Source organism: Perognathus longimembris, chromosome 9 (assembly GCF_023159225.1).
Source record: "Perognathus longimembris pacificus isolate PPM17 chromosome 9, ASM2315922v1, whole genome shotgun sequence".
Lineage (NCBI taxonomy): Eukaryota > Metazoa > Chordata > Mammalia > Rodentia > Heteromyidae > Perognathus > Perognathus longimembris.
The window spans coordinates 43,963,052-43,986,834 of record NC_063169.1 but is presented as its reverse complement, the minus strand read 5'-3'; the positions used below and the strand labels follow the sequence as shown (position 1 = coordinate 43,986,834).

The window sequence follows — 23,783 nt, the reverse complement described above, 5'->3', positions numbered from 1 at the left end:
TTTTTGAAGAAAAAAGGGAATATGCTTTTGCTATTATTAATTTCTACTAAAGTCATTTAACATTCTTAGATTCTTTGCCAAGTATTAGCTATATTAGATTTTATAATCTTTTGAAAACAAGGACTTATGTTTACCATTTTATCCAAAAATGGCTATCTTTGGCTATTGTTTAGTAATTGATTTTTCTGCCTCTGGGTATTCAAAGAATTATATGCCATTTATCTTACTTCTGTCAAGAAGTGGATATTTTATGCTGAAAACATTAAAAGAGTAAAGCCGTTAACCAAAGTAATTCACTTTAACTATTCATGTACTATTTTCTTTTCCATCCAGTTTCTAATCATTGTCCCTTGTACATACCGGTTTAAAGGGTTCTAACTTAACTGTGCCCTTCTTCTTCTTCTTTCTTTCATATTCCCTTCCTGTGGTTTTACCCCTGATATCACTATAACTGATTTTTGTGCCCTGAACATTGTATATACATGTATTGGAACTAGGGAATAGAAAGGGAATACCATAATTGTAAGACAAAAGATAAAAACACAAACCAATGTAACAGCCACACTTACAAAACTGTATGGTATAAACCAACTGTATAATTTATGGCAGGAGGAGGGAGAAGGCAGGGGAAAAATGAGGGAGGAGGTGACAAGTTGGATAAGAAAGGTACTCACTGCCTTACATATGAAATTTTAACCGTTCTGTACTTCACTTTGACAATAAAAAAATAAAAATTAAAAAGAAATCAAACTGAATGGCTCAAACCAAAAAAAAGGGTTCAAATCTTGTATTTTAATTCAAAGAATAATCTTAAACTGATGTTTGCATTATTTATTATATTGTCCCACCTGGAGAAATATATAGAGGGGAGTGTGATAAAGATTGTCTAAGCCAATATAACATTTATATATTTCTACATGTATCCAGAAAACTCAATGAAAATTGAAAAACACATTAAAAGAAATTGTTTCAGAGTTGTGAGATTAGACATCTTATGTACCAATTTGCTAATGCACTGGTTATATTTTTTATATCTTTGTACATTTTCTCAAGAGCATAATGCTCTTAAAACCAGGAAAAAGAAAATTAAAGCATAATATTTTCCAGTATTCCTACCTTAGTTTAATTTCTCTATCAATAACAACAACAACAATAAAAAGAAATGAATGATCCCAATAGGAGGGACGACTATGTACCTAAAGTAGGATATCAAAAAAGTATTTCATCTGTTTGAACTACTGTATCACAGAGTGTGATTTTCTTTTGAAACAGAATGTATTTTGCCTGTTTTCAGAATTGATGTATAATCATCAATAAATTTTAAAAAAAGAGTGTTGAAAGGAATCTGGATGCAAACTGCACTGTTTTTGATGGGAAGGATATAGAAGAGATGCTAGAGAAGAGAAATTAATGGGAGGAAAAGTAAAAATGACTGAAAGAAGAAAGTTAAAGGCAAAAGATTCCCATGGTTTTATCCCTGATATTACTGTAACTGGATATTGTATATACGTGTATTGGAACTAGGGAAAGGAAAGGAAATACCAAAATCGAGAGACAACATATAAAAAGAAAACCAATGCAAGAGCAATACTCATAAAACTATATTGTGTAAACAAACTGTACAACTCATGGTGGGTAGAGGGAAATGGGAAAGGGGCAGGTAGGGGAAAATGAGGGAGGAGGTAACAAGTTGGATAAGAAATGTGCTCACTGCCTTATGCATGAAACTCTAATCCCCCTGTACATCATTTTGACAATAAAGAAATGAAAAAAAAAGTAAAACAAAAAAGAAGAAAAGAAAAGAAGAAGAAAAATCATTTGGCCTGTATGGTAGCCCAGATGGAACTGGGGAGATGACACAGTTGCTTATATGGGCACACACATTTTACAATATAGAGTAAATGTCAAGGAACAGATGACATAAAGCACTTGAGGTTGGGGCCCTGCCTCTGAACAGGTGTGTTCTATGAGAGAAAACAATGCATGGGTTGTCCATTTCTAAATGGTGTTTTCTTCTCTGAATGTTTAACTAGGAAATGCATCTACAACCACAACTGTTATAGACAACAAAAATGGATCTGTGCCCAAGTCCCCTGGAAAAGTGCTGAAGAGGACAGTCACAGAAGACATTGTGACAACCTTTAGCTCCCCAGCAGCCTGGCTCCTGGTCATTGCACTTATCATCACATGGTCAGCAGTGGCTGTCGTTATGTTTGATTTAGTGGATTACAAGAACTTTTCAGGTAAGATCCACAACATTTGGATGAAAGGAAATAATATTTTCTTCCCAAGTAGTAGGTTTGCTTCTCTTTACCCCAAATTTGTGGAGAAATTAAGCAGCCACATGTGTGCTCAATTATCCCTGTGATCAGTTTTCTTCCATTGTCAGTCTTCTTTCATTGTCTTTCCTTGTCTACCAACTCCAGATTTGAGAATTCAATTGTTATTCACATTTTTTTACAGTCCGGTTTCATCATTCATGTTCTTTCCTAATTCCTGTTTCTGTTTTATTTTTCTAGTAGGGATAGAATAAGATTCAGTAAGACTCTACTTGATTCTATAAAAATACTCTTCTTATGGTGGGAATTTACTCAAGCAATAATTATTTATCAAGTGCTTATTACATATATCAGAAAATAGTTGTGTAACAGGAAACAAAAATATAATATAGATATCATAAAGGAGTAGAAAGTTTTTATGCCAGTTTATAAACATAGAAATGAGAGTAACATGATTTTCCTCAGCTATATCCCTGAGGAGTGGTTTCTGGTAGACATTGTTTTACAGGTAAATGTAAGTTGAACGATGTTGACAAAAACAGAACAACTATTATTTCTAGAACTCTAAGTGCTAATGCCTATAAGCAATAAAGCTGAACAAGACCCCGAGGGCCTGAGTTCTAGCCTCCCTACTCCCCACTCCACTCAGAAAGACACACCTCCACAGATAATATTTCATGTGTTCAATGTCCATCAAATACTGATAGAGCTAGCAGTTTTAATAAATATACTACAGAAACTACCACTGAACGAAATGTGCCCTTTATTTATGCTGTTGGGATAGCAAAGCTTTCCACTTTCCATGGGACACTGCTATTCAGTACTGTGGATAATGCCTATGTAGATGGCATTATATCTGATTGGAAAAAAAGTAAACAACAGCCTCTGTGTTACTACTAGAAGATTCAAGAAAATATGAAGTTATGTTCTAAGTATCTCTGAGTAGTGAACAGTTTCTGTAATCTCTGCCTACTGAATTCACATGGCCATCAGTTGGAGCCCTTCTTTCATTACCATCATTTCCCTCCTCACATTTCCATCACTCCTCTTTTAAGGGTAGCCATACAATCTGTTGTATCTTTCATCCATCCTCTACTCATTTGTATTGCTTGGAAGAAATCCTCACAAAACATGCATTTGATCATGTCATGTAGAACAGAGAGTCTGACATGAAATTTGTCTTGTAATTCGACATATGCATCCTATTCCTATTTACTTCTCCTCCTGTTTGGACCAAAGACAATAGAATTTTATTTCTTTTTTGAATAATTATTTATTGTCAAAGTGATGTACAGAGGTGTTGCAGTTTCTTAGGTAAGGCGGTGGATACATGTCTTGTACAATTTGTTATCTCCTCCCTCATTTCCCACCCCCATTCCCCTTTCCCTCTCTCCCCATGGGTTGTTCAGATGGTTTACACCAAATGGTTTTGCAAGTATTGCTTTTGGAGTTGTTTGTCTTTTTATCCTTTGTCTCTCTATTTTGATATTCCCTTTCCCTTCCCTAGTTCTAATACCAGTATATACAGTATCTAGGGTACTCGGATGAGATACAGTGATAGCACAGGGGCAATGACAAGCAGGGGACACAAAAGGATCATCAACAAAACAAGCCACGGTTTGACATGGCATGTTGAAAGTAATTACAACAGTGATATAACACTCATTTCCATAACATGTATTTCACTTCACTTAACATCATTTTATGTGTTCATAAGGGCATAGCTGTTGGGCTCTTGTGAGCCTCTGTTTTAGCTAGCCTAAACCTGTAGTAATTATTCCCTATAAGGGAAACCATAGAGTTCATATTTCTTTGGGTCTGGCTCACTTCACTTAGTATAATTTTTTCCAAGTCCTTCCATTTCCTTACAAATGGGGCAATGTCATTCTTTCTGATAGAGGCATAAAATTGCATTGTGTATATGTACCACATTTTCCTGATCCATTCGTCTACTGAGGGGCTTCTGGGTTGGTTCCATATTTTAGCAATGACAAATTGTGTTATGATGAACATTGTTGTGCTAGTGTTAGTGTGGTCTTGCTTGTAATCTTTTGGGTAAATGCCCAAAAGTGAGGCTGCTGAGTCATAGGGGAGCTCTATGTTTAGCTTTCTGAGGAATCTCCATACCGCTTTCCAGAGTGGCTGAACAAGTTTGCATTCCCACCAACAATGTAGTGGGGTTCCCTTTTGGCCACATCTCCTCCAGCATTTGTTATTGTTAGTTTTCCTGATAATGGACATTCTTACTGGGGTGAGGTGGAATCTCAATGTTGTTTTTATTTGCATTTCTTTTATGACCAGTGATGTTGAGCTCTTCTTCATGTGTCTCTTGGCCATTCTCATTTCCTCTTCAGAGAAATCTCTTTTTAGGTCTTTAGACCACTTGTTGAGAGGGTTGTTGGTTCTTTGAGGTTTTGTTTTGGAGGAATTTAATGTTTTTAGTTCTGCATATATGTTAGACATGAGGCCTTTGTCTGTTGTATGGCTGGTAATGATCTTCTCCCAATCTGTGGCCTTTCTGCTTATCTTGGAAACTATGATATTGGCACAAGAACAGGCCTGAGGACCAATGGAACAGAACTGAAGACCCAGAAATGAACCCGCGGAACTATTCCTACTTAATCCTTGATAAAGGAGCTAAAAATATAGGATGGAAGAAAGATAGCCTCTTTAACAAATGGTGCTGGCCAAACTGGTTCAACACCTGCAACAAATTAAAACTAGATCTTTATATATCACCCTGCACCAAAATCAATTCCAAATGGATCGAAGACCTTAAAATAAAAACAGGTACCCTGAAAACACTAAAAGAAGGACTCCTTGGTCTCCTTGGCCCAGGACGAATCTCCCTTAACAAAGGCCCAGAAATGGAACAAATCAAAGAAAGGCTGGACAAATGGGAATCCATCAAACTGAAGAGCTTCTGCAGGACAAAGTATATAGCTTGCAAGATAAACAGAATTTTATTTCATGATGACTCTGCTTCTACTGTTTCTCCCAACATAGTCTTCAGTAGAGTAGAAAGACTAGTAGATCATCTCTAAGCATGGGACTGTGGATTCAGTTCTCTGATATTGGTATAGGCCTTATTACTTGCTAGCTTTTTTTACACTGGGAAACCTTTGTACACTCTCTGCTTAATTTTTATCATTTATTAGATCAGGATTCTAATAGTACCTATGTAATAGGATTGTCAGAGAGATAATGAAATATATGTGAAGTACTTAGAAATGAACCTGGCTCCACGGGCGCTATATAAATATTAATATCACTAAGGAGAGCCTCCTTTTTCACTTTTATCTGGAGAATTCTTATTAAACCTTCAGGATCTCCTCCTTCTGTGAAGCATTCTGAGATGGCATTAGAAAAATGGCATGTATCTTCTTTTCATTCTCTTTATTCCTTATGAGCTCATGTGTTAGAAGAAATAGGTTAAATGTATCACAAATGTCTACTCATCTTGGGATGTGTGTGTGTGTGCGTGCTGGAGATCAGGCTCTTGCACATTCTAGGGCCCACGCACTTTGCCACTGAGTTGTAGCCATAGACATTGACTTGTTCATCTCATTCAGAAACCTAAACTTATCCAAGGAAAATGCTGTTTTATTCTTCATTGCATATGAATATCACAGCAATTTTTTCTGATACACATTACTTAATGTAATTAGTAGTTCTCATACTTTGAGTTTTAAATGTCTTATATTATGAAGAAATAGACTGAGGGCTGGGGATATGGCCTAGTGGCAAGAGAGCTTGCCTTGTATACATGAGGCCCTGGGTTCAATTCCCCAGCCCCACATATACAGAAAACGGCCAGAAGTGGCACTGTGGCTCAAGTGGCAGAGTGCTAGCCTTGAGCAAAAGGAAGCCAAGGACAGTGCTCAGGCCCTGAGTTCAAGGCCCAGGACTGGCCAAAAAAAAAAAAGAAAGAAAGAAATAGACTGATAAAATTTTATTTCCTCAAACTCAAAAAACCTTTTTAACTTAACATTAACAATTAATAAAGTCGCCTTAATGAAATTCAGGAGTATAAAATACTGTTTATAGCATGGACATTTACTTATCCTATTTTATAATAATGATTTTTTTTTACTGGTTAACAGGCTGCTTCAAAAAGTAAGGGGGTTAAAACAAAAGTAAATATTCATTTATTACCTTAATAGGCATGACTAGGACTTTAGCAGGGTAGTATCTTCTGAGGTTGCAGTGGGGATGCTGGCTATGGTATCATTAATCAAATGTTTTCTAAGGTTTTCTAATTCACATTGCTCTTAAATAATTCTGGTGTGTCCTCAGAATGTGGCAGATGCTTTTCTCTCAGAGTAAGTAACCCGAGAAAGAGCAGAGACGAAGTCACCTTGCTCTGACGCCTTTGTATGGAATTCCTAAACTGTCATTTCTTCAAAGTCCTTTCAGTTGCATAGCTTAACCCTATTCAGCACTGAAAAAACTAGACAGGTGATGGGTAGCTATTGTAGTTACTCTATGCACAAAGGAGAAGAGTAAGCATCAGATCACAGGCATCATGATGGTAGGTGTAGAGAGGTGAAAAGATACATCACAACAATGGATTCAAACTGAAATAAGAATCCCCAAGCTTCAAATTTTTAAGAAAAATTTATAAATTTTTATGATAACAAATTCATAAAAATTAAATAACCATTTTCTAGAAACAAATTCAAGGATTCAGTGTAGTTATAGAAAGAAATGGTACCTCATATCAATCCTTGTCTAGATGGCACACAGTCACTTATATTAATATTCTACTACCAATTTAACATTTTTACTTATATTAATATTTTAATTTCATTTTATCATTATTTCCATTTATCATGCTCCTATCTTTTAATGTCAATTCATTGTAGAAAAACATACTTGTTGCCATAGAGTTACAAAATATAAACTAGATTCTTAATGTTAATTAATAGATTTGACATTTTTTACTGGGGATTAATATTACTACCCTGCTCAGTACTTTGTACTACCTACTAGTCTTCGAAGATGCTTCAGTGTTTTAAAATCAGGGTTTATAGAATAAAACACGGTGGAAGCTGGCTGTCCCTGGCTTAGGACTGGAATCCTAGCTACTTAGGAAGCTGAGACCTGAGGATAGAGGTTCAAAACCAGCAGGGGCAGAAAAGGCCCCGCGAGACTCTTATCTCCAATAAACTACGGAAGAAAGCCAGAAGTGGTGCTGTAGCTCAAGCGGTAGAGCCCTAGCCTTGAGCACAAAGAGGCTCAGCAATAGCAGCTGGACCCGGAGTTCAAGCCCCAGGACAGGCAAAAACAAAACAAAACAAACAAACAAACAAACAAAAACATGCTGGAGATGATCACCAAGGCCAAGGTAAGGGCAGCTGCCATTACATTTGAAAGTATTCTGTGATGGTTTCGAAAACTAGACATTGTTCATAGTGAGGTGAAAGTATATTTTCGTACTATACTGGCTTGTGAAGGATGACTATCCTCTCAGCAACATCATGACGCCAGATTTTCAGAATGCGATCTGAGTTACTTGCATTTGCATGCACTTACATGAAAATGCTTTGCAGAGTTGTATGACTAGGAATTTGTATTTCTTTGTTGGTGAAATGGGGTTGGTCCTTTAACTTCTATTCTGCAGAATGTGTGTCTCTGATTCTTCGTAACAATTAAGACAAACTTAAGAATAGCAAATAGAATAGAAAGAAAATGTCTCCTAAATTTCTTCCCCAATATAATGTCAAAACAATATTCAAGTATACTCTTGTAATATGACAGGTTTGATGGGAGCAGCAGGAGCAGTCTGATTGATACCGGATAGAGATTTATTTTGTGGCTTATAAATTCCTGGGAGGCTGATGAAGCGGTTTGGGGAATGCTGCTGCAGCGTTTCTGAGATAGGAAGGAAGGTCAGCCGACTGGAAACTGGGAAGGGCAGATGGACACAGAGGCGGAGACAAAGGACAAACTATGACCCTTACTTGCCTCTCAGCACCTCAAATTACGATGACGTGGTGAAGTTGCAAGATGGATTGGTGCCCTTTGGTACTGAACTACGCATGTACCTGAGAAGGTTTTGGAGATGTGGCGAGACAGAACCCCAGGATCAGGGGGAGATGTAGCAGGTTGTTTCTACACAAGGGCAGCCAGCATGTCAGCAAAAAATGTGCAAAACTTTCAGAACAAATACCCGACAACCAACCTTCAGATAAGGAGCACTAAGCTGCATGATTACTTCCTTTCTGACTTCCAAAGTTCGCGCCATTTTCGCTTCATGCTCAATAGACAGAAGATAAGCTATTTTTCAAAGTCTTTACATTTTATTTCCTGGAAAACAATGCTGTAGAAAAGTCTAGATATAGAAAGTTGATTTCTTCATAATTTAGTACAGGGGTTTAGGTTTACCAAGACTGCTGCAAGCAGGGCCTGCAGCCTTCTGTAGACCGAACCAGCTTTTCAAAGACCTACTAGTAAACTGAGAGATAGCTGGTAATCTATAACTCCCTGAGAACCAGCATAAGTGGGCTTTCATTGAAATTTCTTATAAATCAATTCTGCTTTATGAGCAGTCATGTTTCTTTCTAAACAATAATAACCACAAACAGGATTTCTAAAGAAACAACTACAATGCATGCTATTGAATGTACAAGAATAAATGGTTATATAATTCAGATTTTCCTTGTATAAAAATAAGGCTCTTTATTTACTTCATCTGCAACAGAAATATTTGTTCTATGGTTGTACAAGCCTTTCTTCAATGTATATTTGGCAATTGCTACAAGCATCTCACAAATGGTACTTATTTCAAAACAGTTTTGTAATTATTAGAATAAAATAGTCTATATAACACACATATGCCTTGTACCCAGGAAGCATATACTAATTAAATTCAATATGAACTTTAATCTTACTAGAGAGGAGTAAGATCAATAATGTGAGAAGAAAAGACACCAAAGACCTAATGATAAGAAGCATCAATTTCTTATGAAAGTCTTTCAGAGAGCTCCTGGATGTGCCTTTTAAATAGATCTTCTAATGAGATATGCAATTTATCTATGCTCTTGGAAATTAATTTCCCTGATTTATTTTCTTCTCTTTTCTTGGAACTTAGCCCAATTAAGCAGGTGCAGTTTGTCAGGCTATGAGTTTAGCACAGTGAAATCATTTAGGGAAATCCCAAAGTCAATTTGAAAATACAAATTTAGCATCCATTTACCTATACATATCTATTATCGGTCTCTATCTATCTATCTATCTATCTATCTATCCATCTATCTATCTACTACTCTTTGTATATTAATGTGTTTGCATCTGCACATGTGTGAACACATTATGATGTTTTAGAATTGAGACTGCGACTAAATGCAACATCTTTTTAGACTTTATTAGTTCTCATGTCAATTGAGATTTGATAATGACTAACATTTTCTTGTGTTTCCTATTCTGACTCAATTCTTAAAATTTCCACATATTCTGCTGAATATCTTAGTCCTGTTAGTGACTATTCCTAAAAAGAATGCACTTAATTTCCAACTTTTCAATCTGCTTGTCAAGAAAGCAGAGTCTACTCTGATGTTTCTCAAACCTTACTAAAGGCTTATTTATTGTTTATGCAATATAATGAGAAAAGATAATAAAATCATGTTAATTTTAGAGATGTACACTTAGTTATTAGATTATTTTCTTCCTACATTTTGTTCATAAAATTTCCTGTTGAGATTGTGGTGAAAGTCAATTTGTCTTACCATTTTCCAAAACAAGATAGAAACTTGGCAGTATGATGTCCCTAATGTGTTATTGGCCAAGGGTTTCAGAGTGAAGAAATTTAATAGTGTGAAACCAATGTTCTATACCATTAATTTGGCCATTTCCAAATGAGATCTATTTAAGATAAATTGAGATTTATAAATTTTTGTACAGACAAGTATAATTAAGAATTTTTACCATATGCTATGACTCTTTCTTTTGGAAGTTTAGCTGTTATATGACCTTCAGTATTTAGTTGAAATTCTCATTCTTACAGAAAACTTTACAAAACTTCTGAGAATCTGCTGTAATTTTCTTATATTATTTATTTTAAATGAACCCACTATTTTCAAGTTGTGTATATTTAATTGAATCTAATATAAAATCTATGTTTCTTCTCTATTTATCTGATAGGGTAGAAATAAAAATATCTGAATTTAGTTACTTACTTGTTCTAGTGATTAGAAAACACACCAAACAAACTCAACATGTAGTTCAATAACTGAGTAAACAATTTCTTAAAGGAAAAAAAAATCTGGAATTTTTTAGACTCTATATTGCTCACTAATGAGTACAATATTGCCTCATTTAGGATTTGTTTGCAATGATACAGATCATATGTGTATTTTACCTTTAGAAAGTGTTTTAAAAACTGTCCCCATAATTAGATAATCACCATCTTAGTGACAGGGGTTCATGTAGCTAGTGTTCCTGTTAATATATGCATTGCCCTACTTTCTGCCAGCAATATATTACACAGCCAAATTTATGTGCTCTCAACCAAAATTGTTGACTAATTTGTTTAGCATACATAGTAGACAAGCAAATAAAACAAACAAGTACAAAGATTTTTAAAAAGTATTGTATCAATAAAAGAACACACAGACTTTAAGACTAGAGACTAAGTAGGCGAATGTAGTCTCTCCTAGCAGATTACTGAATTGTGATCCTGACTCTTTCAGCAGCCATGAGACCTTGGAAAGATTTATTCTCTGCACATGCTTATTGACTGTAGATAATGGTAACTGCTTTTGATGTCTGCTGTGCACATTGAATAAGCTGACATATACAAAACAATTGAACTTTATAAGGCATATACTGATTGTTAGCTAATTTATGGCTAGGGCTTTTTCTATAATATAATCTTTTTGAAATTAGCATATTTTATGCTTCAAAGATGTATAGGCATGTTTCAAAAAGATAAGTTAATTAAATTTTTAAGGATCATGAGACTATACATAAATTATAACTCCACAACAGAAATTCTTCACAACAGTCATAGAGAAATAGAATGTGTAAATAAAGTATGTATTATGATCATTATTTCCTAGGGTAAGTCCTAAACTTGTTGAGTGAGTGTTTGTTAAATATTATCTAGGGTATGGTAATGGATGTAGGAATTCCAAATCTTGTAATGAAGAGCCAGATTGAACGACCAGAGTAACTCTATATTGTACTAAGACTCCATTCTGTACCTGACTGACTTTACTGTAAACCCTACTCCCCACCCTTTTCTTTCCAGTAAAGACCATAAAATGCCCTGGGACAGAGAGTTCTCAGAAAAACCATAAACAACCATAAGAGTGACCAATGGCTAAAACTGAGTAAGGGTTAGTCAGAGAAGAAAAACAAGTTTTGGAGTTACTCCAGAACTCCCCCACCCAGGTTTGGTTTCCAGTAAATGCGCTGGTCCCTTGATCTGACCAATGACCCTTTCCAGATTCCTTCCCGCCACCAAATGCGCCAAACATGCCTCAGAATTATTTTATAATTTTCCCGCGGTGTGTGTTGATTTGATAAAAGATGCTATGATGTATGCTAAGTCTCTGCCTTCCTCAAAGAATGTATAAAACAGCTGGAAGCCCTTGGCTCAGGGCCTCTTAGCGTCACCAGCCTATTGAGTGCACAGAGGACTGAGCTAGCCTGAAATAAACGCCCTTTTGGCTGCTTGCATTGGTCTTGGTCTCTGGTGGTCTCTCAGGGGATCCAAACTCTTGAGCATTTCAGTAAGTCTCTTCTCCATACATTTGTTAAATATACAATATGGTGGTCTAAGCAAGGAACCCAACTAGCGTGATATTTTGACTACTCTTTTACTATGAGAAAAATGAATTCTTTTGAATGCTATACAGATATCTATAAACCCATGACAATTCACTTTCCCATTCTTTATTATATGCAAAGTACAGGGGCAGAAGGGCGTGATGCTGATGCTCTCATCACAAGAGGCACAACTGATACTCTGATAACCAAATATATTGAAATAAGAGAAAAATTACCAGGTTTATATAATCAAAATTATACATTACACTCAAAACTTCAGAAAGACCCTACTAAGCTCACAGGAGCTTAGTTTGTAGGAAGCATAGAATCTTACTGCAGTATGATTGGCTATATAAAGCTTTGATCTAATGGCAATGGACTGAGGGTAACTTCCATAAAGGACAATCTGTTGGGATTCTCTTGGACACTTTGTATGATATTCTTACCTCTGGCCATGATGAAGAATTCCTTCTGGAATGAGAGTCTCATAGGTCACCATCAGAAAAGGTGCTTCATATAATTTCAGCCCTTACCTAGAGTTATGGGAAATGTTTTGAGTCGTGGTTCTAGGTACTTGGGCTAACGTTGACAGGGAGAAATTTCAGTTGTCATAGCCTGCTTTTCAGAAGAGACAAGCAAAGGAAAGAAGAAAATGTAAGAGAATATCAGAAAGATCTTGGTTCTAAGCCCCTTTCCTCCTATACTTTGAGATATCTTACTCTCATCTCCAGTAATAATTTTAAATTAAAAGTTAACATGTACTTGTTTAAGAAAAGAAGCAAATTAATGAGCAGTAAATATAATAGGATCCTCTTTTATACACTTACTGGTAGAAGTGTAATACTACTCTCTAGTTTTCTTATTTTTCTTCTTCTTTTTTTTTTTTTTTTTTTTTTTTTTTTTTTTTTTTTTGGCCAGTCCTGGGCCTTGGACTCAGGGCCTGAGCACTGTCCCTGGCTTCTTTTTGCTCAAGGCTAGCACTCTGCCACTTGAGCCACAGCACCACTTCTGGCCATTTTCTATATATGTGGTGCTGGGGAATCAAACCCAGGGTTTCATGTATACAAGGCAAGCATTCTTGCCACTAGGCGATATTCCCAGCACCTAGTTTTCTTATTTTGGACCTGAGTTAAAGAAGCCAAAAGTCATTTGTGTTTTTCATTTTGAAATACAAAATTCCCTTTATTTGAGATGAATCTAATTCCAGTTAGCTAGTGAGATTCCTTTAAACACCTGCAACCCAATTTTGCCAGCAAACCTTGGCTGATTGCGGTCATATTGACAAGGAGAGGTGAAGTGTGCACATATTTGTACTCAGTAAAGTTCTATTACCACAAAAAGTTACCATTGAATGGTAGTCAAGAGAAATTTAGATATAAAACACTCTGAAATTATTAAATATTAAAATACCTATGTAATTTTAACTCAGGATGTTTGTCTTTCATTTCATTGGTTTCCACACAAATAAACATTTCTTAACTACTGAAGTAACTTAATAGTAAAGATGAGTATGGGAAATTTTCAATTGAGAAAGTTTTAAAAAGCAGAAAGAAAATGTCCAGGGCTGGGATATTGAAAGCAAGGATTGGAGCTACTGTATGTCTATTCAAATGTAAATTAGTAAAGGAACAGCATTTCCTTCTTCACTGAATAAAACAATTAGCTCACCAAAAATGCCTGTAAATCAGGATCCTAATTTTTCTTTGGTTTAAAAACATCTGAATATCCAACATCTGCAAGTATTTGGTTTTCTGAAAATTGCAAATCAAGTGGATTTTATCTTTTACAATCCAATCTGCTTCAGGAGCATTTGCATTCTACCTTTTATTTTTCACATGATTTTCAATCTTTTGGTCTATTTGGGTTGCTGGGACAAAATGCTTAAGTACAGGAGAAAACTATTTCTTACTGCTCTAGAGATGGAGAAGTTGAAGATCAAATTGTGAGCAGAGTGATAAGGGCCTGCTATCAAGGGCAGGCATGCATTCTTGGCTTTATCTTCAGATGGTAAGAAGTGGTATATTGAGGTTTTTCTGGATTGGGAGGGTGATGAGCCTTTTATGAAGGCACTAACCTCACTCATGAGAATTTGCCTTCATGACCCAGTCATCTCCCAAAGACTTCAATATTGTCACTAACAGAGTAGGAATTTGACGCAAATTTTGTGAGGATGCAAACTTTCACAACATAGAACTCATGGAAGAAGGTAGAAGGAAGGTCACTTTATTTTAGTATGAATAGTACCCAGAAAATGGAAAGAAAGAGAGGGACAGAAAGATAGTTAAATAGATAGATGAGAGAGAGAGAGAGAGAGAGAGAGAGAGAGAGAGAGAGAGAGAGAGAGAGAGAGAGAGAGAGGAGAGAGATAATGAATTCAGGCAAGAATATACAAATGTAGTAAAAGTAACAGTGAAGTTGATTTAGAAAAGGTTGACCCTAGGGTGAGAGTGTCACATCTGTCTTTGAGAGTTGAGTACTTCTGAGACTGGTCATGAGAAATTCCTCAAATCCATGTCCAATCCACAGGGTACAAATTAGTGTGAGGATGTTTACAGAATGATTATGTACAAATAATTATTGTGTCTTACCTGACCTTTAACTGCGGCTTGGGTCTTTGTTTAATTAGGTGAAACATCTATTGTTTTATAGAGTCGAATGAGTATCTGTCCTGAATAAAGCCTAGGAGAGTGACTGTAAATCAGATGGCAACATTCCATGACCATGGTGGATTATTTTTATTTTAATAGAAGTCAGGAATTTTTAATTACAAAGTTTTATTGTAATATATTTTTCCATATTAGGATGGATAGATAGTAGATACATAGATAGACAGATAGATAGAAAAAAGATAGTTCTCACCTACCTACTTACCTAAACAGACATATAGATTAGCTAAGGAGAAAGATAGGAGAAAATGTAGAGACACATGGAGAAGGTGCTGATCGTCTAGGAAGATATATTTTGATGGTAAAAGTATCTACTTAATGAAGATATAGGTTTTAAAAATGCTCATTACTCTTAAGGCCATGTGCCTGTCTTGGGCTGAAATGAATGGGGAGAATGACAAGGTATTCTTCAAATACTATGCCAAGTACCATCTCTTTTCTAACTTGGAAAATGAAATAAATCTTTCTTACTTCCCTATATCTCTTTTCATCCAAAACATTTTTGTCCTGTCCCTGCCTCAATGAAGACTTTATACTATGACATTAGATGACTGACACTATTCTCCACTGCTGAAATGTGTCAAACACCACTACTTCCTAATAAATCAATGTGCATTTAGCACGTTTTCCTTGGGAAAGAAATGTCATATTGCAATTTTTGACTACCGCATCCTTAAAAATAGTAGCTACTATAACTCTTCCAACTCTATTTTTGCATTATCAGTTCTTTACCTCCACTAGAATATATCAGCTCTTACATTATGCCTTTGCAGTGGCAGCATGCTCCTTAAATAAATGAGTGATAAAAGTAAGCTGCCACAGCCCACTCATTAGCCTGCTTCTCTTACTATATAGCTCTCAATCTAATATTAGAACTAATCATCTAATATAATGAAGCAGACATGATGATTTAGAGGTTACAGGTAGTGAACAGCTTTAAATAATTAAATGTGTAAGGTAAAATTTAAGAACATTTATTTTATGCAAATCAGCAGTTACTTTTATTTTGAAGAAAAATATAGCCCATTAGCATATATTTTCTCTTAGTTATTCTACTTTCCTAGAAGTTTGCTTACAACTGACCTCCAAAGATAATGACTTCCACATCTTCATCTTTAACCAATCTTCCCATTTTTTTCTAATTACACTCTAGTATTCATTGAAGAATCTAACTTAAAAGTCCTGGCTAGGCTAATTATAATTTTTCCCAGGCCTGCTTCCTACATTTCAAATTTTCTACAGTTTCACGATCCTGTTTCTTTTTCTTTACCTCACAGAATTGAAAAAGAAAAAACAACAACTTTTTTTTTTGTAGTAGAAACAGGAAAATGCTATGATATCTATCCTCTTCACAAATTTTGAAGTATGTAGCCGACTTGCTTATAATAGGCTCAACATTGCATGACAGGTCTCTGAAATCCATTCATTTTGTTTTACTAAAGCCTGTTCCATTTGATGAACAACTCCCTGCTTTTCCTTCTCTCCAGCTCTGGCCACCACTGTTCTACTCTGAGTCTATAAATATGACAACTGCAGAAACTAACTATAAGTTGAATCATGCAGTATTTGACTCTATGTATCCATATTATAAAGTAGGAACGTGGAAATTTTTCTCTGCTTTTTCCCTTTCCTCAAGAACCTTGAATATTCAGTGAGTGAAAAGACTCATACACTTGTTAAACATCTCTGAATCAGGAACTCTAGGCATTTCCTACTCTACTCCTGATGTTACCCAATCTCAGTCAAATAAAGTCCTTTAATATTTGCATCTTTCTTTTTCCTCATGATTCATTCTAAAGTAAGGTTGCCGTAAGCTTCAAATTCTAACTTATTGTTACCTTACATAAAACTTTAGGAGCACAATATTAAATATGAGTATTTGATATAATGGAAATATGTGCCAGAAAGTGACCAAGAGAAGCTACTAAAAACTGGAAGAGCGCAGCACAGAAAATAATGGTATAAGAGCAAAGTTTATTTAAGTAAGAAATCATATAGTTGTTTTTTTTTTTACTGTTACCCTAAAGACGATGTAGAGAGTAGATACAGTTACATAAGTCAGTAAATGAATGCATTTCCTTTTGAACAGTGTTACCCCTACTCATATAGTTTTAGGCTTAACATTGTTAATGATTTCTTTTTTAATTTAACAAAAAACAGACAGAAAACAAGAAATCATTACAATTTGAAATCATATGGAAAGTAATTGAATTAATTCTTGATTAGTTTAATTGTAAAACCACGGAAATGATTTATTTCAAAAGACTGGGTAACACTCAATTCTCTACACAGTGTAACACAATTCAAGAATCAAAAAAGACATGAACAGAATTTGAAAATTCCTTCACTCTATCATTTGTTGTAGTGTTGTCATTTTATTTATTTGAAAGGGAAATTATCACTAAGAATCATGATTTTCAACAAAATATTGAACAGAGATAAGCATTTAAAAGTAAAGAAAGGGAGAGGAAATCCTGTGTTCACAAATTTTATTGAAAGAGTAAAAACATATAGTTTTGAGGGATTTCATATTTTTGGGGTTTGCCCATTCAAAAAGTTTATGTTATGGCAATTCAATCAAATGTGCACTTTTTGCTAAATCGTTAATCTCAGAATAATATTTCCTAAGAAAGAACACGATTTAGTTAATATTAGGCTCAAGAGGGAAACAAAATTTGTTTTGGATTTATGTTTGTATGTGCACATGTGGTGTGTGTGTGTACTGCAAGTAAGGAACTATCGAAAATATTCTGGGGAATACATGTGCAATGTGGTATATTTAATGATCTTGGATTAAAATTTTATGTATGTAAGACCTAAGTTTAATGTTTTGACAAACTAGAACAAAAGAAATGAAAAATGAAGAAAAGGGGAAAATAAGTAAAGTTGGCAAAATGTTGACGCTAATTGAAGTACGGTTTAGTAGATTTGTATTTTTATCATTTTTGCCATGTTTCCAGACTTCCTCTCCTCTTGTTCTTGGTTAAAGTCAGGAAGAGGAATCACTGTGGGCCAAGTCTGGAAGCAGAAGGCAAGTGGGCACAGCCATTTTTTACCCATAGCAGGTCACTGTGGGAGAGCAGTGCAGTTGTGCACCCTTGATGTCATTGCACTCTTGGCTCACCTGCTTGGCATAACACAGCAGCTGTGACTGCAAAAAAAAGCCAGCTCCTGTCAGATCTTCCATTGGCTTCTCCAAATCCAGGGTCAGGTGCATGTTTTGCACCACACAGAAGGACAGTAGTTTCTCTTGGAGTCACAACCAACACTGAAAGTATGGCCTTGAAGGTCACAAAACTAATGGAGGCTCCATTTTAACCTCAAGTTCCAGCTCATCTCTTGCAGAGTGTAGTTGCCTTACTCTCTCTAGTCCATTCTCCAAACCAAGTGTCTCTTCTTTCATTCTATGACCCTAACATCCCATGCTGATATATAAACTACTGAAACCTTGTTAATTGCATAAAGTCAAATACAAATAGTATGTCTCTCAGTAGCTGTCATTCTGAATTATTCTGCTAATTGGATCAAAATTTGAGTGAAATATTTCTCTGACTAAAACTGAGAAACAAGGAAAGTGAATTTAATTCTTCTGTGTTTCTTCTTTCCTTCTCTTCCTTTCTCCTTCTTTCCCTTATCTCTTTCCTATCACCTTCCAATCTCTCCCTCACTTCTCTTTCCCTCTTTCCTCTCTTCCTATCTGTTCTCCCTTCCCTATTCTTCTCTTTCCTTTCTCCTCTTCTATACTCTCATCTCTCTCTCCTCTTTTCCTCCCTTCCTCCCTTCCTTCCATTCTTCTAATCCTTCTTTCTTTCTTCCTTTTTGTAGCAATGTTTTAAATAAGGGACTTGTACTTGTAAGGATCACTGGAAAAATAGTATATAATGTAAAGAAAATTGTTCAGTACAAAGCATATTCTACAGCAATTGCATTTAATTTTCATTAGCATCTTTGTCTTCATTTCATTGTTAATTTAAACTTGACTCCTGAATGCCTGATAGTTTTTTCAGGCCTACCTTCAGTAAATAGTGTAAATAGTTTCAAAAGGTTGATAGAAGCGAATTAAAGCTGGATATCAAGAAATGAGACTCTTAGTTGGTTCTATATCTTAACTGTGGTAAATAATGCTGCATTGAACCTAGTTGTGCTATTAGCTTTAGTGTGGTCTTGTTTGTGATCATTTAACTAGGAGTGAGATTGCTGAATCATAGGGGAGATCTCTGTTGAGGTTTTGAGGAACCTTCATACTGCTTTCCAAAGTGGCTGAACCAGGGGCTGGGGATATAGCCTAGTGGCAAGAGTGCCTGCCTCGGATACACAAGGCCCTAGGTTCGATTCCCCAGCACCACATATACAACATATACAGAAAACGGCCAGAAGCGGCGCTGTGGCTCAAGTGGCAGAGTGCTAGCCTTGAGCAGGAAGAAGCCAGGGACAGTGCTCAGGCCCTGAGTCCAAGGCCCAGGACTGGCCAAAAAAAAAAAAAAAAAAGTGGCTGAACCAGTTTATATTCCCACCAACAGTGTAGTAACATTCCCTTATGGACACATGCCCTTTAGTATCTGTTATTTGTTTTCTTGATAACGGCCATTTTAATTGGAGTGAGTTTTGATTTACATTTCTTTTATGGCCAGAGATGTCAAATATTTTTTCATGTGTCTTTGGCCATTTCCTCTTCAGAGAAGTCTCTTTTTAATTCTTTAGCCCAATTATTAATGGGATGGCTGTTTCTTTGAGGATTTGTTATGGGAGGGGTTAAATTTTTGAGCTCTAGGTATATTTTTGATATGAGGCCCTTGTCTGTTGTATAGCTAGTGAAGATCTTCTCTCAATCTGTGGGCTTTCTATTTATCTTGCTAGTTATGTAGTTTATGGAACTAACCCAAATGCCCCTGGTTAAATGAAAGGATCAAGAAAATCTGGTACATATACACAACCCTATGCCTCCACCAGAAATAATGACATAGCCCTGTTTGTAAGGAAATCGAAAGACTTGGAAACAAATCTTATTAAATGAAACAAGCCAAACCCAAAGAAACAAAGGTTCTGTGGTGTCTCTCATTTTTAATAATTAGTATACTTCTAGGATAATTCTAACAGAGGATTACAATAGCTCAATAGCTATGTACTTATAAACATATGAAATGATGCTAATGAATTATGAGATGGGGAAACGAGAAGTTTTTTGTTTGTTTGTTTTTAATGTACTGTGTGAAGTTATTTCTTCCTTCTTTCCTTTTGTTTTTCCCTTTGGTTTAGCCCCTGTCGTCACTCCTCTTTATTTTAGTACCCTATGACTTGTATATACATTTATCTGATTTGGGGAAGGAAAGGGGTATAACAAAATTGTCAGACAAAAAACAAATGGTAATGAATGCAACAGTGATACTCACAAGATGTTGTTGAAAATGAACTCTACAACTTGGGAGGGAGAGGAATCGGGGGGGAGGGAAAGTGGGAGAAAAATGAGGGAAGGGGTAATAGTTTTTGACAAGAAATGAACTCATTACCTTACTTATGTAAATGTAACCCCTCTGTACATCATCTTTACAATAAAACAAAATTTAAAAAAGAAGGATACTATGTTGTGGAAAAGCTATTTTATTACAAGAAAGGATCACTATTGTGGATAAAGATGCGAAGTTACCTACTGTGTTTTGTGAAGCAGAAAGAGTACTACAAACATGCAATCTTCTTTCTCTGTGTTTTAAGAAATACATAATGGGAGGACATGCAATTCTAGTAGTAATCCATTATAAATATGTAATCCTTGAAAGATTTAAATAGATCTTTGAACTAAAATATTGAGAAATAAAAGTGTAGGTCAATGTTTTTGGAATTCTTGCCTACTTTGCATTTGTGTTATGTATTATTCTGGTTTCTGGCTTTACTGTTTATTCGGAATGAAAAAAATAAAAAATAAAAAAAGATATAGGAGGGGGAAAAAGTGATAACATAAAACCTTACGTTCCAGCCATGGTGTTAAGTACTAGAAAAAAGAAACCAATGGAAGTTTTAGTTGCATTGTTTATTTTCAAAGTCGATATGTTTTAGAGATGGTATCTTAAGAAGTAGTTCACATGGCTAAAAATCACAAGGTAGTCACAATACTAGAAACTTTTACTTTTCTGAAAATATTCTGATTTGAAGTTATCATCTACTTGAAGCAGCTAAGTTCACATGGGGGTTTTAAGCATGGGGATAATAAAATGACAACTGTTTAGTAGGATTTTACTGTGAACATTTTTTTTTATTTTTATTTTTGCCAGTCCTGGGCCTTGGACTCAGGACCTGAGCACTGTCCCTGGCTTCTTTTTGCTCTAGACTAGCTCTCTGCCACTTCAGCAACAGCGCCACTTCTGGTCATTTTCTGTACATGTGGTGCTGGGGAATTGAACCCAGGGCTTCATGTATACAAGGCAAGCACTTAACAGGTTAAAAAGGTGAGGAGCAAGGAAATATTCTCCTCTGTTTTAATCATAAAAAAAATCTTATTTTTTAGGTCTGGGATGTAGCTCAGTGGCAAAGTGCTTGCCTGGCAAATGCAACGTCCTGGGTTTGATACCCCAGTACCAAAAAAGATAAAGACAAAAAGAAATACTATTTTTAGTGAACTTCTACTAGAACTAATATAGTCATAAATATGCCTTTAATGGAGCCAGAACAATCTAGGTTCTTCGGTATAATTCAGAGTTCTCAATGGCAATTAACAATTCATTTCCTTTCTCTAAGGTTTAGTCTCAATATTGAGGCTACTATTTTGTCTCATTTTCTCATAAAATCCTCTGGAATGCAGTAAAATAAGGCAGAGAACTTGATAGTTTATTATCCATATCACAGAAACAGGATTCCTTGAGACTACTATCTCATCACTTGGGATCATTGCTGGCTTGTATTATTCACCAACCCCACAAAATAGAACATAAAATAAAACATTTCCTTAGGACTTGTCACATTTTTCTTTCTTTTCCTTAGTCAAAGTCAGTGTTTCTTCTTTCCATTTTAATAATGCAAAACATTTTTTAAAAAACAGACTTTGAGGGGCTGGGGAATATGGCCTAGTGGCAAGAGTATATTAGGCCCTGGGTTCAATTCCCCAGCACCACATATACAAAAAATGGCCAGAAGTGGTGCTGTGGTTCAAGTGGCAGAGTGCTAGCCTTGAGCAAAAAGAAGCCAGGGACAGTGCTCAGGCCCTGAGTCCAAGCCCCAGGACTGGCCAAAAAATAAAATAAAAAATAAAATAAAACAGACTTTGATCCAAGTCGCTATTCAAATATGACTCAACCATTCTCATTTGCAGTAAAATATACTTATTGTTCCCATATTCTCCCAAGTAACCTTGAATGCACTTTGATGAACCTTCTCTTCAAAGGTCACCAATGACATCAGCCACATTATATCCCAAAGGGCCATTCTCAGGTGTCTTGTTACATAAATCTATCAGCCCTATTGGCTACTTGATCACTCTTTCTTTTACGCAATGCTTTACATCCTTGGTCCATTTTTCTTTCTATTGCTCACTTTTGTACTCTCTCAGCTCTTCTTCTTAGAATCCATTGCTGTTTGCTTTCTAAATAGTGATATTTTTTCCCTGGGTTCCTACTCTTGGTGATATAATACAATGCCATAGCTTTCCAACCTTGTTTAATTCTCAAGTTCCTAACTTGAAGTAGAACTTTGATTTGTGGATGTTTATTTATTTAATACTAGGGTTTGAATTCAAGGACTCATGTTTTCTAGGCACCTGAACCATGTCCTCAGCCCTCTTTTATGTTAGTTGACTTTTTGTATAGGGTTTTACATTTTGTCCAGGGCAACCTAGGCTATGATTCTCCTACCAGTGCCTTGTGTATAGCTGGGCTGTTAAACATGGACCTCTATACCTCACTTGTTTTTATAAGATGAGGGTCTCACTACCCTTTTGACTATATTAGCCTCAAACCTCATTTCTACCTCTCAATTTGATGTCTTTTTTGATACTGCTAAGATATATACATACACAGATGTCTGTGTGTCTCTCTGTATGTATAACCTCAATTGGAAGTTATAAATACAACACTGCATTTTATTTATATACACATATTTTGTATGTAGTTGTCTAGTAGGCGTTATAAGTTTGAGAAGATTAAGGCTTGGCTACTTGTCTACTTACCTTTTTTCCCAATAAAGGAAAATGAGTTGTTGTTTTTTTAACTTGACCTCATCCATTTTACTAGATGTGTTTTTCTATCCTCCTTGTTTCTCATACCAAAAATGTTGAAGTTATATTGGTATATTCTTTTCTCACTTCCAAGAGCCAAACAGAAAGCATATACTGTTAATGAAATTCACGGAACTACATTCAGAACTTGACCACATCTCATATCATATGCAGTTACTAGACTAGCAAAAATTACCATCATCTTTCTTCCAAATTATTCCACTTGGCTGCTCATTGTCTGACTGCTTCTAACCTGACATCATTTAAATCTTCCACACAGGAAATAAAAGGCTTTTTGCCTTTAAGCATTTTATTCATCTGCTCAACCTTTCAATGACTTCCTATCTCAATCAAAATAAAAGCTTTATTTTGGAATACTTAACCTTTAGATGATATAATACTCTGATATAATTCGGATCTCTGGAAAAGGATAGATTCTCTGAAATGCTAAAATATTTTTTAAGTAGGAAAAGCATGGCTCCAAAATTGAATTACATATTGATGAAAAATCAGGTCAATTTCATACTAAATTTTTAGATTATCTCTTCAATCAGATCTTAATGGTTGCTCTTGCCTTTTCAGAGTAATTTCCAAATAATTAGAAAATACAATCTTTGGAAATCCCTAAACTTTCTGTTTACTTGAACTTCTATTATTTGTCTCTCATTCTCCAGGCTTACAAAATATCCTAAGATACAATAAAAAGATTTCTTGTTATTACTAGTAGTTTAAATATTTTTAAGAAAATTTAAGATACTAGAATGTCTAGTAAGGATAAATTCAATTGAATTAAGCTTGCACTTGACATAATCATTGCCTTGAAAATTGCAGGTTTTCATTCTATATAATGAATTATAATGAATAGAC

General features: G+C 35.5%; 1 protein-coding gene across 1 annotated transcript in view; it reads left to right on the top strand.

The window, feature by feature from the left end:
- The window catches only part of Trdn (triadin), a 296,113-nt gene that overhangs the window by 36,795 nt on the left and 235,535 nt on the right, over positions 1 to 23,783 (top strand). Inside the window, exon 2 of the mRNA XM_048354014.1 lies at positions 2,034 to 2,243. Coding sequence (XP_048209971.1) covers positions 2,034 to 2,243 — 210 coding nt within the window. The remainder of the gene's footprint in view (positions 1 to 2,033; positions 2,244 to 23,783) is intronic.